This window comes from Sesamum indicum, linkage group LG12 (genome assembly GCF_000512975.1).
Source record: "Sesamum indicum cultivar Zhongzhi No. 13 linkage group LG12, S_indicum_v1.0, whole genome shotgun sequence".
Lineage (NCBI taxonomy): Eukaryota > Viridiplantae > Streptophyta > Magnoliopsida > Lamiales > Pedaliaceae > Sesamum > Sesamum indicum.
This window is the reverse complement of record NC_026156.1, coordinates 6112677-6129676: the sequence shown is the minus strand read 5'-3', so window position 1 is coordinate 6129676 and position 17000 is coordinate 6112677. Positions and strand designations below refer to the sequence as shown.

The 17000-nt window shown below is 38.1% G+C and overlaps 1 protein-coding gene across 1 annotated transcript in view; it reads right to left on the bottom strand.

Moving 5' to 3' along the window:
- The window catches only part of LOC105175886 (protein CHROMATIN REMODELING 4), a gene marked incomplete in the record, with an annotated part of 15809 nt that extends 182 nt beyond the window's left edge, over positions 1-15627 (bottom strand). The window contains 14 exon segments of the mRNA XM_011098521.2: positions 1-79; positions 788-881; positions 1578-3549; positions 3633-4284; positions 5450-5532; positions 6141-6255; positions 6940-7097; positions 7660-10431; positions 10568-10672; positions 11595-12371; positions 12469-12606; positions 12708-12809; positions 13168-13386; positions 15152-15627. Of these exon segments, the coding sequence (XP_011096823.1) occupies positions 1591-3549; positions 3633-4284; positions 5450-5532; positions 6141-6255; positions 6940-7097; positions 7660-10431; positions 10568-10672; positions 11595-12371; positions 12469-12606; positions 12708-12809; positions 13168-13386; positions 15152-15178 (7107 nt within the window).

Sequence of the window (17000 nt, the reverse complement as noted above, 5' to 3'; positions counted from 1 at the left end):
ACTACAAATTCTATGCCTTCTCCTCAAGGTTTGTTGCCGCACCAAGAACTGATTGCCAAAGACTAGTGGCTGCTTCCCACTGATGAACAACAATAGCTAGGATCAAATTTTGAATGGAAATGAATACAACAGATCACGCAATTTTGCTTATTTCTTGCCCTTTTCTTTAAAGGAAAAAAGAAAAAGAAAAAGAACAAAATTTCCATCTTACATAAGCTACGAGTTAACTTAGATCAATGATAATTTTATTGTATGTATATGAGTGTTGATATCATTAAGCTAAGTTGACAAATTTTCTTTATCCCGTTTCTGCTTCTCAGTCTCATTTCTTGTACTTTGTACTGAGCATTTATTTCACTGTCTTCATTTTCTTTTCATGGAATCAAGGTTCAAATAATGCACATAGGTTAAGTATTAATAAGTAAATTAAGTAGCAATCTGGTATTACAGGCAGAGATCTTGGAAGTTGAACCAGTCCTTGTGGGCAACATAAATTGATAATAAAATGGTTTCCAATTTCGAAAAGCAAACAATGGAAAAGTGTTATTGTAACGTTAATAGGTACAGACTCAAGCACAATGCAGATACATTTAGACAAAGCAGCTTGGTGGTTAAATTTTTTACTACACACCATTTCGTAGCTTTTCCTTTTGTAACGACTGAGTTCCTTATTTGTGGTGTCAGAATATAATCCAAACTAAGCTTTTCCACCAGAAGTATAGGCACAGATTGGATTTCCCAAAGGAAAAGAATATATTCTCATGCTGTCAAAACTATTTTTACTCACCGTTTGCACGTGGAGAAACTGAAGCCCACTTCTTTTGGTACCAGTTCTCGTCCCCCCTCTGCCATCGCCCCCGCTCTTTGTACACAAATTGTTCCTGCACATACACATTGCACGAATTGATAATATGGACTTAGGAGCTCTTGCACGTACACATTGCATGAAGTGATAATATGGACTTAGGAGCAAACATTCACATATTGTTCCCATGTAAAATTCGAGGAGGGAAGGGGAACCAAACAGTAAGAATACATTAGAAATGAAAGGAACAGTACATCATGATTTTATGGACTTGGTATTAATTCATCCATACCTAATAGATGCAGCCAAACGGCCCAAATCTCAGTTTTTCAGTTCCAAATTCCAGAAAATTCTAAAGTATATCAAACATATTAAATGCAAAATGATAACATAAAACTATTAGTACTACGTGATGTTACAGATCATGCAGCTTCTTCTTGCACATAGCTTTTCTCTTGTGCAGAAACTGTGCAGAACAATTTCAACTTTTCAACAGGAATGGTGAACTAATTCCGCACAATTATTGCACAAAATTAATAGTATGCATGTTGTCTATTTAATTTTCTTTTCCTCACTGCTGTTGAGAGATAAAATGATCTAGGCCAAAGGCTCAGCAATTATTGGTATTGTATGTAAGGGCAGCATCATAAAAATTATTTTACAGAAACTCTACATAGTGATATTATCTAGACTCTCCTGTACTTACGCCCAGAACCAAGCTAAAAGACTAAGCATACAAGTGAATTGCATAAACAGTAGTTTGAGAAGGAACCTGTTGTTCCAATCTAGTCCTCATGGGTGCTAGCAGGATGATCTGATATCGTCCCTTCTGAAGATACCTCTTCCCCATCTGATTCTCTGACATGCAAACGATCAGAACATGTCTTGCTGGAATCCCCACTTGCCCTCTGCTCTTCTTCAGCAGTTGACCCCTGATTTGCTTTCTGTTCTGCATGTGAACCTCGGGCCTCTGATCCTCCTTCATCACCAGCGTTTGGTCGATGTATCAAGCTGTCAACAAAGTCTGGATCTGTGCCAGGAGGTGGACCTGGTGCTGCACAGGAAGTAACCAATTCCAGGACTTCAGGAGATGGTGACAATCCTGCAACAGCCGCCTTTGAAGAAGTTGGCATCACAGACGTATACAAGGGACTCATTCTCACATTGAGAGGAGGAATGTTGAGATTGACTTCATTCCAGGGAAATCCTGGAATGGTGGCCCCTGATTTTGTCTGCAGAGGTAATGCTGGTGGTCGGGCAGTAGAGGTTGAACCAACATTCTCTCTGTCATGGCCACCAGGGAAGTTACTGACAGCAGCCAGGGAAAGCTTACCATGTGCATGTGACCTCTTCTTCTTTAATCCACGCCGAGGATCTTTGGGCTTGGGGGGAGGTGGTCCAGGCACAAGGAATGGAGGGATTTTGGAGGGTCCTTCACCATACAAAACACGAACAGACTGTGCAACCGCAGATACAGTTGGAGGCAGGTCAGGAGCATGTAATTTACCGGGAGGATTTACTGCTTCTCGAAGCCAATGGGGCAGTGTGCCTTTGGGAGATGTACATGTAGAAACCTCCTCCTTTCCCTTGGATTCAGAAAGGTTTTGAACCTTGTCATAATCAGCAGCCAGACCAGAACCAAGCTCACTGCTTCCCATATTATTATGGCCAGTCAATATTCCCAATCCAGTCGCATCCTTCTGTTTCTCCCTTTGTTGCAATCCGAGAGACTCCAAGCGACTAGTTCCCAGGGAATTCAGCAGAAACGGTGGCTCCATAAGAGCGCTTGAGGAACCAGCAAATCTGTCAATGCTTCCTGCAAACAGGTCTCTTGAAAACTTTGACTGGAACTTATCTGTACTCCAAGTTGGAAGGTGCATATCACATGATCCTAAATTTGGCGCACCTGAAGGTAGACCACCCAGACCCAACCTCATGTCTGTTAAGTGTGCTTGAAACTTCAAAGGATCATTATATTTTATTCCGTGCATTGCCCGTGCCATTACTCCATCTGAGCAGGCTCCATTCAGTGCACGTGCCATCATTCCATCAGAAATCCCAGAAAGCAGAGGAGGATTTGCAGACTTCGGAGGCCGGAGAGATGACTTTACCGCTGCTGGAAGTCCCGGCGCATCGAGGATCTTCAGTTGTTCTTCCTCCCATCTTGCTGATAAATCCTCAGCAGTTTTGAACTTCGAGAACTTCAACCGTGGATCTTGCAGCATTGCCTCCCAGTTGCCCCTCCCATGTCTACGGATGCCTATCCACAGATAATCAAGTTCATCCTCAGACCAGATATCTATCTTTGATTTCTTTTTCAGCAGGCTGCTGGATCCAGATCCAGTTCTCAGAATAATATTCTCCAGAACCTTTCTGTGGTTTTCAGGAAATGATGGAAATGAAGATGGCATCTGACTGGAGCCCAATGCTGGAGGCATCTCCTGCCCTGGTTGATAATACTTGTGTGCATCTTGTGGAAATTTGAGATTCGGCAACAACGGCAACATAGGAAGATCATGGACGGCATCTTTGGGCTCTGCAACTCTAGATCCTAGTGATAGGCTTGCGAACAAATCAGGAGTAGTATTTGGCAAACTTGCACTTGGATACGAGTATCTGGGCAGCAACTTTTCATCAAAAGGTAGTTTGGGCAATAGCATTTTTTCTTGAAACTCAGAGAAAGTAGAAGACGAGTTGCCCAAATGCTCAGCAATTCCTTTACCCTTCAGTGTATTCAAGGAATGCTGCAAATAACATGATAGTCAAATCCAGCCTAAGTTTTAATCACTTAATTCGATGAACTAAAAGAGATAAAGAGAGAACTTACAGGAGTAAAAGGCAGATTTTTATCAGGGACATCATTCATTGGGTGAAATTGGGACGGTCCAGGTAAAATATCTGGCAATTTATGTCGAGCTGTGGTTGCTTCATGACCTTTTAAAGTCATCTCATTTGACATGCCAGAACCAGAACAACTTGCAGGTAACAGAAACTCCAGGCCAAGCCCTTGCTTCAATTGTCTTTGGTAGGGTCTGGAGCATTTGCGCTGCAGTGGCTCCATTCTCTTAGGAGCATTGGGAGCACATAATCCTATAATTGGCAGCATGCTGTTGCGCATCGAGTCTACAGAGCTGGTATCTGGTAACTGATCACTGAGCCGAGAAACTTCGGGGATATGCTGTCCACTAAACATAACAGGAAGATCCGGAAATGCAGATTTCTGCTTCAATATCCTTCCCAGCTTCAAGGTGGAGTCTGTCATGCTATGTGGGACTGTTTTACCAAGACTCTTATCTTCCAAATCAACAACTGAAGATTTGTCTGCAACAGGCTGAGTTGATATAGCAATTTCATTCTCTTCCTGAATATGTGATGGCTTAGGAATTGACTCTAGCCCATTCAGGCCCTGAAGTGCAGCAGATGATTCAGTTACATTTCTCTTTGCCAATCTTTCTTTTTGTCTCGCACGAAGCTTGGCACTGTTAAACAATAAATGCATTAGAAGTATATAGAAGATTGTTAACCTTAAGCAAAATAAACAGTATAAGTATCAATCAAGAGAGAGAAATTTTTTGGCTGATGCAAGTCTCCTAATAGAAACAAGTAAATTGGTTTTGGTGCAATATCTGTGCAATGCACGGGCAGAATATATGTTAAGAAGAAATTATATGATGCTATTTGAAAATTCAAGAATTTCATAAAAAAAGCATATTGCTACCGTATAAGTACAATTATTTGCATTCGTCATTTTCATCGAAATAACCATCCAAAGCAGATTAAGGATAATGCCCACAATTTGATGAAGATAATCAATATTTCTTTTTTCCCAGACAATCAAATTTAATTCTTCACAGTTATAGATAATTACAGCGATATTATATGAGAGTGCACCCCTTACTGGAAACAGCACTAATTTTCTCAACATATTAGACGACGCATGATTAATAATTTACATATTACCATTTAAGATTCAAATCTTATTTTATGTTGTATAATACTCCATAGGTTATGCTTTCTGTTGTTACTCAAAAACCATTTCAACAGAAGAAAATTAACAGCAAACAATGATAATGGGAAGTGCAGAGAATTTACACCAAATTAGCTATGTAAACTTAATAATTTCAGAATGCTTTTGGGTTTTAGCACTATTGCTTAGATATTAAAAGATGATAGCATCTTTTTGAGATGCTATAATATCATAAGTTGCTAGCTAAGCATTTCTACAAAATAGAGAAAAGAATTCATTTTTTGCCAAGCATTTGTATCTTTATTTTATAATATTATAAATTACCTTCTATTCCTTGTTTTAATACATCTCTGCAAATCCCACTCCAATAACTGAGTGCTATTGTTTGATAGGGTTTGTAAAGTATGGTTACATTTCATTTTCTATTTGTGCATATACTACTCAAGTTTTTGAAGTTGCAAATTTAAATGACTGACATTAAAAATTATCCTTGTGTGTTTGCTCCCTATGTATTTTTTATGGACTAAACTCATTGTTACTTTTCCCGGGAAAATTGAGCTTAAAACATTGAAGACTTTTCTTTTGCAATGACAAATAAGCAAAATACAATTCAAAGAAGTGTCAGAAGAAAGCTTAACAAGAAACATGTAATAAAATTCTTATTGAGTGAAACTCACTATTTTTCTTTAAGAGCTCGTCCTGCTGGTGTGTACTCACGCTCAGGCTCCGGTTCACGCTCCGGCTCATCTTCAGCGCCACTCTGTTGCATCACATGATAAAATTACCATTGTGTTGCTTTTAAGTTGGAACATGATTCCATCCAATCAATAAACATGAGTCAAAAAATTATCAGAATGACATCAAAAGTTTGATTGGTATGTAGAGGTGAAACAGCCCACATTAAAATAGCACATGCTGCTTGGCAATGAAGAAAGAGAACTCCTTGGCTTATGTTGAGACCAAGAAAACTCAGTTACCAGAAAATACTAACAGATAGTCTACCAGTTCACAGCTGATACAAAATGCTGTTACAACACAGTTTAGTAATTTGCAACTGGAAGCTGCATCCACAACAGAAGACAAAATACGGAAGAAAGCATGGGTAACAAAAGCCGAATCATTATATCAACAACATATTGGCGGTGGTTTTATGCTATCACTAGTATGGAACTATTAAGTTGACAATCATTATAAATCACAACTCCATAGGTGTCTAAGCCAATAGAGCATCTACTAGCAGAGTTATATTTCAAGCTTCTAAACAATATATAACTTGGGAACACATACACAATTGCATATACAATTAACAGAAAAAAGATGGAAATAGGTGAGGTATATTTGGTGCCAAGAGAGAGAGAGAGGGAGTACTTCACTCAGTGCTTCATTTGGATGAGCAACATACGCCTCCCTGTAAGAAACAGCTTTCCTTTGGCGTTTTCCGCGACCAAGAGCTGCTTCCTCTTCATTTTGATATTTCTCCCATCTACAGAATCCAGGAGCAATGATGTAAGCAGACCCTTAAGGATAATAAGACAAGAACAACATAACTTTATCCAAACATGTAACTAAGGATTCCATTTAATTTGATCTACAATAAAATCTGGTCGGAAAATTTTATATTAAAGAACTTTAATCTTAATTATCAAGATATAAACTATCCACTCTTACAGGGCGCTGTATAACAATCCATATTCTGCAGAGTTTTGTAGCTGAATACTTACTTCAGGTAGACAAATTTCATATAATACCCGGGTGGATAAATAGGAGCACAGTGCATTGAGAAGTTAATCAACAATGTTGTAAGCTATTGCATGCTGCTAAATCAACATTATCTTGTTGCTTACATTAGCACTGAATGAATAAATAAATTCCCTTTTTGTTCGTTTACAGGGCTGCATATTCATCTTTTCTTGTATTAAACGAAATAGGATATCCTATTTCCAAGTCCAATTTCAATAATTATGTATTAGCGAAAACAGTATCGACATAATTTTAAGCTCCCTGGATTTCAAGTACTACAACAAGGTTACCCATCATATAAATCCTTTTTTCCTTAATTTAGAAACATTAAATTCTTGAAGTATTCGATGTGAGGCATAGAAGCTGCATTATGCAGATATCAAGATGCTAAATAAAGAAAAAAGAGGTAGATGAATGAACTCCTAACCTGACTCGTAGAAGCCTGTCCCACTCATTTTCTTCATTAATGCCAACCAAATTTTCATCCTTTTTTTCAGAACTCTGTGCACTTGTGTCATTAGTACCCACAGGAACTGACACCATTCCAGCTTGTTCTTCTGTACACTCATCGTTCCATTCCAGCGACTGAAGGAAAAACAAGAAAACATGAAGTGACAGGGATTTTCCAATCAAATCAAACTCCATCTCCTAATCAAACAGGCAATTTCCTGTACATGTATCATTTTCGGGTCTCACACACTAACCCTATAAAATGATGTAAAATTGCAAGCATAAAAGGATATAGAATCGTAAATGATGTATCCTATCCTACATGTTAAAGCAGACACATTAATGCTAACCAATGAAAAAATAAAAGACGAGAAATAAGAGGATCAGAAGAAAGAAATCAAAATCTTAAAATGCATGGTGCTAATATAAGCAAAAGAGCGTAAATTAAAATAAATCACTTCAATCCCCTCATTATTTGATTTACAACGCTCATGTGCAATACAATGTATACATGGACATATATGATGAAGTGCCCAGTTTTATCCAGGACAAACATGAATCTAGGTGTTGCTAAAAGTGGCAGCATGTAGATAAATGCATCTCTATTAGAACCAGAATAGGAGCATGTGCAGACGAATTTACAGGTAGTTGCAAAGGAATGCTGCGGAAGGGAAATAAAATGAGAAATAGTTACCACCTTCACTGAACCAAGCATATCATTCTCTAATTCTGAGTCAGCATTATCAGGTGAACCAGACTGGAGGTTTGAGCGGTCCAGCAATTTCATAATGGCATTTTCATCCCACACAATCTTGTTACTACTATCTGCACATTTGTCTTTGTATACATCCCCCAGGCCACCAGTTCTCCTCCTACTATTAGGCTCTGTCTCTGCAAGTGTTTGATCTTTAGTGTGGTTTTCACCATCTTTTCCAGTCATGGTAGCTGAATCACTAAAAAGTTCTTCAGTTCCCCATTTTAGGATGTCTTCCACTTCCTTTTGCGATCCAGACTTGTTGACAAAGAGTTGGTCAAGCATCAGTTTTTTCTTTGCAAGCTGCAAGATACGCTCTTCAACACTAGCACGGACAACAAGCCTATACACAAGAAGTCTGTTTGATTGCCCAATTCGATGTGCCCGGTTCATAGCTTGGATATCTGCATGTGGATTGAAATCAGAATCATAGATAATGACAGTATCAGCAGTTGCCAAGTTAATGCCAAGGCCACAAGAGCGTGTTGATAGCAGGAACACGAAGCGACTCTTATCTTGATTAAACCGTGCAATTGCTGATTGTCGTTCAGCCACAGAAACAGATCCATCAACTCTCTCATATGTCTTAGGTCCAAATTCAATAGTCAAGTAATCCTCAAGGATGTCAAGTAACTTGGTCATCTGTGAAAAGATAAGGACTCTATGGCCTTCTTTGTGCAACACTTTAAGCATAGAATGCAGCAGGGTCAGCTTAGCTGAAGCTTTTATTCTCATTTCATGAAGAAATTCCACTGAACCTGATTCAGGCTCAGTGCCTGGTATGAGATAAGGATGATTGCAGACCTTCCGCAACTGCATCACAATATTCAGCATTGACTGCTGAGGAACCCCTTTCCCTATGTTGCGCAATATCTGGTAGTTCTTCGTGAGCATAGCACGATAATATTCTGCCTGAACAGATGACAGCTCAACTGGAACCACCCGTTCAGTCTTGGGGGGAATATTTTGCATGGCGTCTTTTTTAAGTCTGCGAAGCATATGCGGAGCAACAAGCTTCTTCAGTTCGTCCACCTTTTCTGCAGTGGTGAGATCATTAAACTTCTCCTCGAATGAAGAGAGAGATGGAAATGAAGCCGGCTGCAAAAAGTTTAGCAGATTGTACATCTCCCCTATGTTGTTTTGAAGAGGCGTACCAGTCAACAGTATGCGGTGTTGGAATGAAAAAGTATTCAGCAAACCAAACAGCTTACTGCCAGAATTTTTCAGGCGGTGACCCTCATCAACCACAAGAACTTCCCAAGGAACTCCACGTAAATGAGCGGAATCACATAGAACCATCTCATAAGTAGTCAAGAGAACATTGAATTTGTATGCAGATGTTTTCTTATTCGATCCATGAGGATCACAGGCATGCCATTCATATTGACGAATTATGGCTCTAGCTCTCGTGTTACCATGATATTCCACGACATTGAGGTGTGGAGCCCACAGCGAAAACTCTGACATCCAGTTGGGCATGGTGGATAAAGGAACCAAAACAAGACAAGGAAGTGTGGATTTAAACTCAAAATATAAAGATGATATAAAAGCACAAGCCGATACTGTTTTCCCAAGCCCCATTTCATCTGCAAGTATCACATTTCTTGATTTATGCCAGCTCTTGCGCAACCAATTCAATGCTTCCAGCTGATGTGGAAACAAAGAACCTCCAACCATCTCTTTGGGCTGTTCTGTGAGAGGAATTACCTCACTTTGTTGGATGTCATTCCTTTGTCTTGAGGCAAGCTTGGCAGTGTCATTCTCCAATGTCTGCTGCTCAAACCTGAAGAACAAATCAACCAAGTGAGATAAATTTGCAATAAAAGGTTCGTCCGCTCTTTCCCAAGTGCATTCATCATAAGGAAGACCGGTCCATTTTACATATGCATCAGTTGAACCATCTGAGGACCTAGTAGCAATTACTCGTTGAGGAATCTTCCATTGTTCCTCACACAGATTCATTGTAGCTGTCCCATACTTTGCCTTGTAATTCTCCAGTTTCCGTTTTGCGAGAACTTTCAGTTCCGATTCAGGAATCCAACTGTTGTGGAGATGGGATCTCCCGACCCACTTGACCAAAAACTCATATGACATAGTGGAAGATCCAGAATCAACCAAGCAAGACGCTGTGAATTTCTTTTTGGTGGTAACATTAGTTTTTGTGTGCTCTTTGACCTCTATGCTTGCATTCTCATCAGAGGCTTGAGTTTGGCAGTTCTTTGATGTTCCAGGAGTTAGAGTGTCCTTTGAACTATCATTAATGATACAACTCTCTAGGACTATATGAGGCTTCTGAACTGTCAAAACCTTCTCAGTTTCCGCTGCATTGGAGCACGTGATATTATGATCTTGATTTTTGTTTTCCAGCACCATTGAACCACAACCCTCAATGTCTCTCCTCAAAGAATCCATGAAATTTCTTTCTTTACATTCTTTTGTCACTGATCTTCTGTACACTTGAAGTGTGTCTTTATTCAAACGATTATTTATGTTCCTTCCTCCATCAGAACAGCTAGTAATATCCTGATGATCTGCAGCTGAGTTTCCCCGACCAACCCCATTCAGAGGCATCTCAGGGGCAGGATTTTCCCCAGACAGTTTATCCTCTGAAACAACTGAATCCACTGAAGGCAGGTCATTTGCATTGGTCTCCACAACATTACAACTCAAAATTGTGTCATTATTTTGAACTCGACAACCAATAACCCGATCGACCTGCTATTAAAATAATGAAAAAGTTACACATAGGAAACTAGTATCACATTAACAAGAATACAAGAATTGGTTAAGTAAAACACAGAGCATAAGAAACATCTGCGTCTGTGCAACAAGTAGCATTCACACTTCATACCTGCTGAATTCCATGGACATCCTCTTTGTATATCAAGGGCTCAACAGCAATTTTTCCTGCTGCTTGTGAATCATGTGATTCACAAGCCGATTCCTCGGGGACCATCTGTATTGAATGAATTAGTGTCATGGCCTTAGTAAAAAGCAGGTTAAAACTAGATGCCGCCATACATGACTACATCATTAAGATAAAAGGCAAGAAAAAGCATCCTACACATCTATAAGAGAATTGGTGTCAAGGCGGCAAGGGCTATATCACACTGATCGTGAGAGATCTAGCATCTATAGTAAAAAGAGGCCATGACATTATGCATCTTGATATGATGCAACACAAGAAGAGAATTTGTTACTATTTGTAACTAATGGCCATGAACCACAGAATAATGATAAGTAAAACTTTGCTGTTTGGTTCCATCCATTTCAGTTTCCAAGAATCCAGCTAAAAAATACAATGCTGGAGTCTGTTGTAACTAAAGTTAATCAACCACTACTTTCTCAGCTTCTTCTTTGGAGAAATATAACCAAAATATTAGGATAGTGATTGACCCAAAAAAATATGCATACTGGTGATTTCAGTATCAGCTTCACACATGTAGCTCCAGTTTCACTAATAGCTATTAAAATACTCCAAAATCCATACAGTGTTCACCACTTAAGCTTCTTGTAAGTTAAAGAGTTACCCTATTCAACATGGCATCAAATTTTGAAAAGGAAAGAAAATTGGCGAGTACCCATTCTCTGTAACTTTTATGTGGATATATAATATGTGCGCTGATATCAATAGTCCAAAATAAATGAGGATTTTCATATGGCCAAGATTTTGCAGGGTGAAAAAAAACACCAGTTTCTTATTTGGGATTTGGTTTCTCAATCAATGTATAGAAGTGTGAAGAGAAAAAGTACAAATACTAACATTAAAATTTTCAAAATAAGATAAGCTCCAGACCAATGGAGAAACATATATATATATATATATATATATTAATAGGATAGAAAGTAAACATAATAACCAAAAGACAAGAAGAGACCTCTTCATTTGGTTGGATATCAGTATCTGCATTAACACCCTGCTTCGACGGAGTAGAGCAAGCCCTGGGGCCAACTATCTTATATTTTCCATGTGATCTAGAAGTTCCTGGACGAGCATTATTAGCTTTAGGCAGACCTTTTCTAGAAATACTTGGACCAGATTTGCCCTTTCCCAATTTCTGCTTCTTAGCACTATCATTGGGGTGAACCTTATGCTTTCTTTTTCTGGCTGTTCCACTAGCAGCTTCCAATGCTAGGACAGGCTTACTTCCAGGTGAAAAATCTTCAGATGATGCTTCAGGTACTTTTTCAGAAGACTCCTCATCCATATTTGAATCCCTTTTCTTAGTTGAAGACATGAATCCCTTCGTCGGAGTTGTCTTATGTACCAATATATGCGGAAGAGACACATCACTTTTCCTGTTAACAACAACATACGCTGAACTACCATCCATGGAACCATCTTGAACTGGATGACGTCGTTTGTTACCCTGTTCATCGTCAGGAGAAGAATCCAACTCTTCGACCCTTTTGCCACGTCGAGATAAGGACAATTTTCCTTTTCCTGAAGACCTTTTCCTCTCAGCAGTGGAACTTTCAAATGCCTGATTTGCATTGTCAGTTGCAGATGATTCATTTTCAGTTTTTGATCTTCGAATGATAATCTTTGTTCGCGCTCGTTTTGAAATAGAATCCATATGGTTCACACTCTCCACATGAGCAACACCTTGCTGGCAGCAGATTGGGCATTCCCACTTTCCCTCCGGAATACGCTTCTGAGGATAAAACATTAAATAAATGTTATTGCGTGTAAACAAAGAATAAGCAGTCGGGAAGCATATAGATCTTATATTATAGACAAATAAGACACACCTGCAAAGCAGGATCTAAACACTCAAGATGGTATGCGTGGGGGCAGGCATCCAAACCCAGCAACTTTCCACCAAGTTCACAGACCGCACACCTTTGTTGACGGCAGACTGGACATTCCCACTTCCCCTTTGGAATACGCTAGAGGAGATACAGTAGTAAATAAATGTGTTATTGCATGTAAATAAAAATAAAGAGATTAGGGAAAACATCATCCAATATTATGTACAAACTAAACATACCTGCAAAGCAGGATCCAAACACTCAAGATGATAGGTGCGGGGACAATAATCACAACACAGCAACTTTCCACCAAGTTCACAGACCTCACACTCGTAATAATACTGAAAAACACAGAGAAAGATGTCAAGTGACGAGCAGGTCGTAAGTGCTTCCACAAAAGTGCTAGGACTCCAGTTCAAGCAAGTGCCAGTAGTCGTACTGCAGCTTAGGAAATTCAAGAAATATAGATAAAAATAGGTAAACGTAACTCATAAAAAGATTCATCCAAGAACAACAAAAATATACTGTAAAGAAACCAACTGGGTTCTGAATCATGCATGTCGAGATCTTCTGTAGACCATTTTTTTATCCAAAAGAGTGGATCATATCCACCTAACTTCCCTAATCTTCAGGAGATTTATTCCTACCTTTAGGAACAAAAGAAAAGATAAAAATAAAGAAAGGAAAAATATTACTTACCCCATCATTTCCTTTTCTCTTGCCTGAAGATCGATCAGAACTAACATCATCTTCCAAACCATGCTTTGTTCCAGTACTTGGTAGAAACTTTACGAGTTTGTAGTTTTTTTCTCTGTCACCGGATTTATCAGTGCCAGTTGGAAGCTTTCTTCGCTTACGCTTCAACAACCAGTTTCGGCTGAGCATTGTACTAATCTCTGAACTGGTTTCCTTCATTGCCTATACATTTATTAACTGCAACACGGTAAGAATATAGTTGACAAAGAGAGTCAGGAGAAGAATAGAAATATAAAGGCAACTCGCACTGAATCTAATCGAAGTTCTTAGAGCATTGAAATTAAATACAGCAACCTTGATGCAATAAATGCAGTAAATGCCACAACTGATCGGGACCCAATTTCCTATAAACGTGAGTGGCTAAATATGCCAGGTTACGAGCAGGATAAGTGCTGAAGTTGGGCATGTAACCAGTTCATTGTTTAAGAATGATCATATAAGGACATACCATGGCAGAAAAATGATTCTATAAGCTGGGAGCATGAACAAAAAAGCCGATCACGATCTGGACAACCTGTCCATAATGAGTTTTGGAACAGAATGCTGAAGCAACCTTATACACTGGGGTTCGTTAGATTAGTAAGTGAAATATACACTTCCTCGTTTACCTAGGATGCTGTAAGCAGCAGATATCTTCTTTTTGTCGTTTTCTTAACTGAGTCATCCAGAGGCATAAACACAACATACTACAACTGAAGAAATGATTAAAAATGTCAGCACATACAAAGCAACAAATAAGTACAAAAGAGAATTGTAGGGCATTTACATTCTGGGGATGCTATAACAGGGTACATATCAGAAAGCATCTCATTTCTGTTAAATGATAAATCTTTCCTTTTTTACATAATGTTTCAGAAAACTAACAAGATCTCCTCTTTCTTTCTCATTTTTCTGCTTCATAAGTATCCAAAGCGCAACATGGAGCTCTCTTCCTAACATTTTTCAATTCTTAGTTACCAAGACACTAAATGTACTCTTCTATCACTTAAGTCATGTCCAGAATAACTGCAAGTGGAAGATCATATCTTTTAGCTGGTAAGATTCTTGGCAAAACCAAATCGATCTTTAATACTTCTATCTTACTTGGTTATGATATATAGCCACAGTTAGTTTACGGCATCCCTAACTTTTAAATCTACGAGAACATAAAAAATAGAAATCAAACAACCTTCCATGCAAAGCAAAAATCTTATTCGTTGCACTAAAGAAATCACTTGACAGTGATAAAGAGAAAAATGTAATCCTTTACCTTCAAACATAGCCAATAAATGAAGTGATGTCTAGTTCAATATATCATTACATGCAACAGTGTTCGATTCATGGGAGACAAAACAACTTGATCCAACAACACCTTTTAACTCTAAATCTAAAAGAGAGGCCTAAAACCGCCCATTGGACAAATAAAAATCACCTAAATACTAGAAGATCATGGCTTCAACTAAATTTAAACTTAAACCCACAACATGCAGAAAATAGAACAGTGCCCACATCAAAATGAAGTGCAAGAAACACAGATTCAGCTGAAGTTGCAATACGCCGCTTCAGAAATTGGAAGAAGCGGTATCTCAAATTGAAATTATCACTCACCCAACCACGCTTATGGATCAAAACCCATAAAACAACTTATAAAAATTCAATCTTGCTTATTTCCATACGCATATAAACTGCTAAAATACCGGGAGCGGTGGAGTCAGCCAAAAGGGGGATTAGGGTATATGGGTATGAGAGAAACGAGAATATGAAGAGAGAGAAAGAATAGAGGCAGACAAATGAAATAAATAGAGAGAGGGGTGGGGGGGGGGGAGTCGTAGAGAGAGAAAGTGTGCGTTGTGTGGGAGCAACATTAGCATACAACAACAATACAAATACGGATTCGCCGGGGTCATAGGACTTTGGGGGTTTCACACACACACAAACACACACTGACATGTATTGTTGTGGGAAGAGAGCCCATGTCTCGTCCACTTGGAAGCTGCCAAGTGGCACGTCTGGACGACTGTCACCATCTCTCTCCTCCTCATACTTTCCTCCCTTTTTCTCTTCCTCTTTGTTTTCTTCCCCTCCATTCTCCATTCCCTCCTCTTCAAATCATCAACATTCCGATTCCGTTTCTTCAACTGCGCTTTCTTCCTCTATAGTATAGATAGATTCATTGTATAATGTATGCATACACGACTCCCCTTTCTCTCTGCCTTGAGTTGACGATCTGTTTTAATCTCTCTCGCTGATCATCCGCTTATGTAAAAAAAATTGTATCTATATAAGAACGCAGTAACAACGACCCCCATCAAGTTTTGATCAGTAGTTGATTCTTGGTGTGTTCAGTTCAGAAACACAAAGATACGCTGAACCCTCTCTTTTTACTCTCTCTTGGATCCATCTGTTTTATTATGGAATTTTTAACTTTAATCATAGATTCATATTATGTGCAATAATCATATGCCACTAAGCTTTAATAGCCTATTAGAATAACATGTCCAGTATGGAAATGCTGATTTACTATTAATGTGAAATGAAATTCACTGTCTACATTTCGGTGAAAAACAATAATACAACCAATTGGGCTTGGGTTGTAAATTGTAATATTTGGGAACACCAAATGACTGCTTTGCTTAGTTATATATATTCTTTCTTGAAATGAATTTGGATTATCGATAAGAAAGGGAAAAAATTTCAATTTTGGATCTTTGCCATTATTCACCATTGTTTTCTTCAAAGTATCTACAAGTGTTTTTTGTTTACCCCCTCAGTATAGGTCTTTTATACTATATATGGATCTTGGAGAATAAGGGACGAATGCTGTTTTTTTTAAATTAACTTTTTTCTTAGAAAAGGAAATTTTCATTTTAAAAAATAATAAATATAAATTTTAGATACTTTAAATTTATTTCTTAATATTAATATTCCTAAATTTTAATTGTTGTCTCATATTGATTCCTCCAACCAATTTCTGGTGATAATAAATGCGATTTTTTATTTTTTGGAGGGTAAATAATGATTTAGGTTTGTTTAATTCATTTTAGTTCCTTCAATTAGTAAATTGTCAAATTAGTCATTCAGAGAAGTACCTCCGATCCCTAAGACGGATTTGTGTTTTAGAAAAAATATGGGGTAAGATGTTTTTGTTTTTCTTTTTTTTCCATGTTAGTTTAGAATGTACATATTTATTTCAAAAATTTTACATGTGGAAAGTTAAAGGATGTCGATATTTTGTATGGTATGACCCACTGATGTGCAAATGTGTAAGCAAATTAGATTGAGAAAAGTGAGAACATTAAAAAATTATGTACCAAAGCTCAAAAAAGCATAATATGAAGTTATATTAGTGGTAGCATGTGTATTGTGTTTTGTGGATGATGCTATGAGAGAGCTAGAAATACACACAAGTTACTAAGTAGACGCTATATGTGAATTAATTGTTGTAAGTAAATGACGTATGTGATGTAATGAAACACATTTGCTTCAGTTATATAAATTTCTCCTCCCTAGAAAAGTTCGAATCCACCCTTTAAACAGCTAAAAAGTTTGTAAATAGGAGAAGAATTTTAATAAAAATATGATTTTGGAATGAAAAATAGTGTTAAGGTGTAACACGATATGAACATGTTCTTTTCTGTTTGCATGTTGAAATTATGCATTGGATACATAATTTAGGTTTATAACTCTCAGTTTGGATGCTAAATATGCTCGCGTAAAGTAACATTCCTTGTTTAATTTTTTTTTTTTTTTGAAATGCATGATAATAAAATTACACTCATAGACTAAGTCATGTGTCG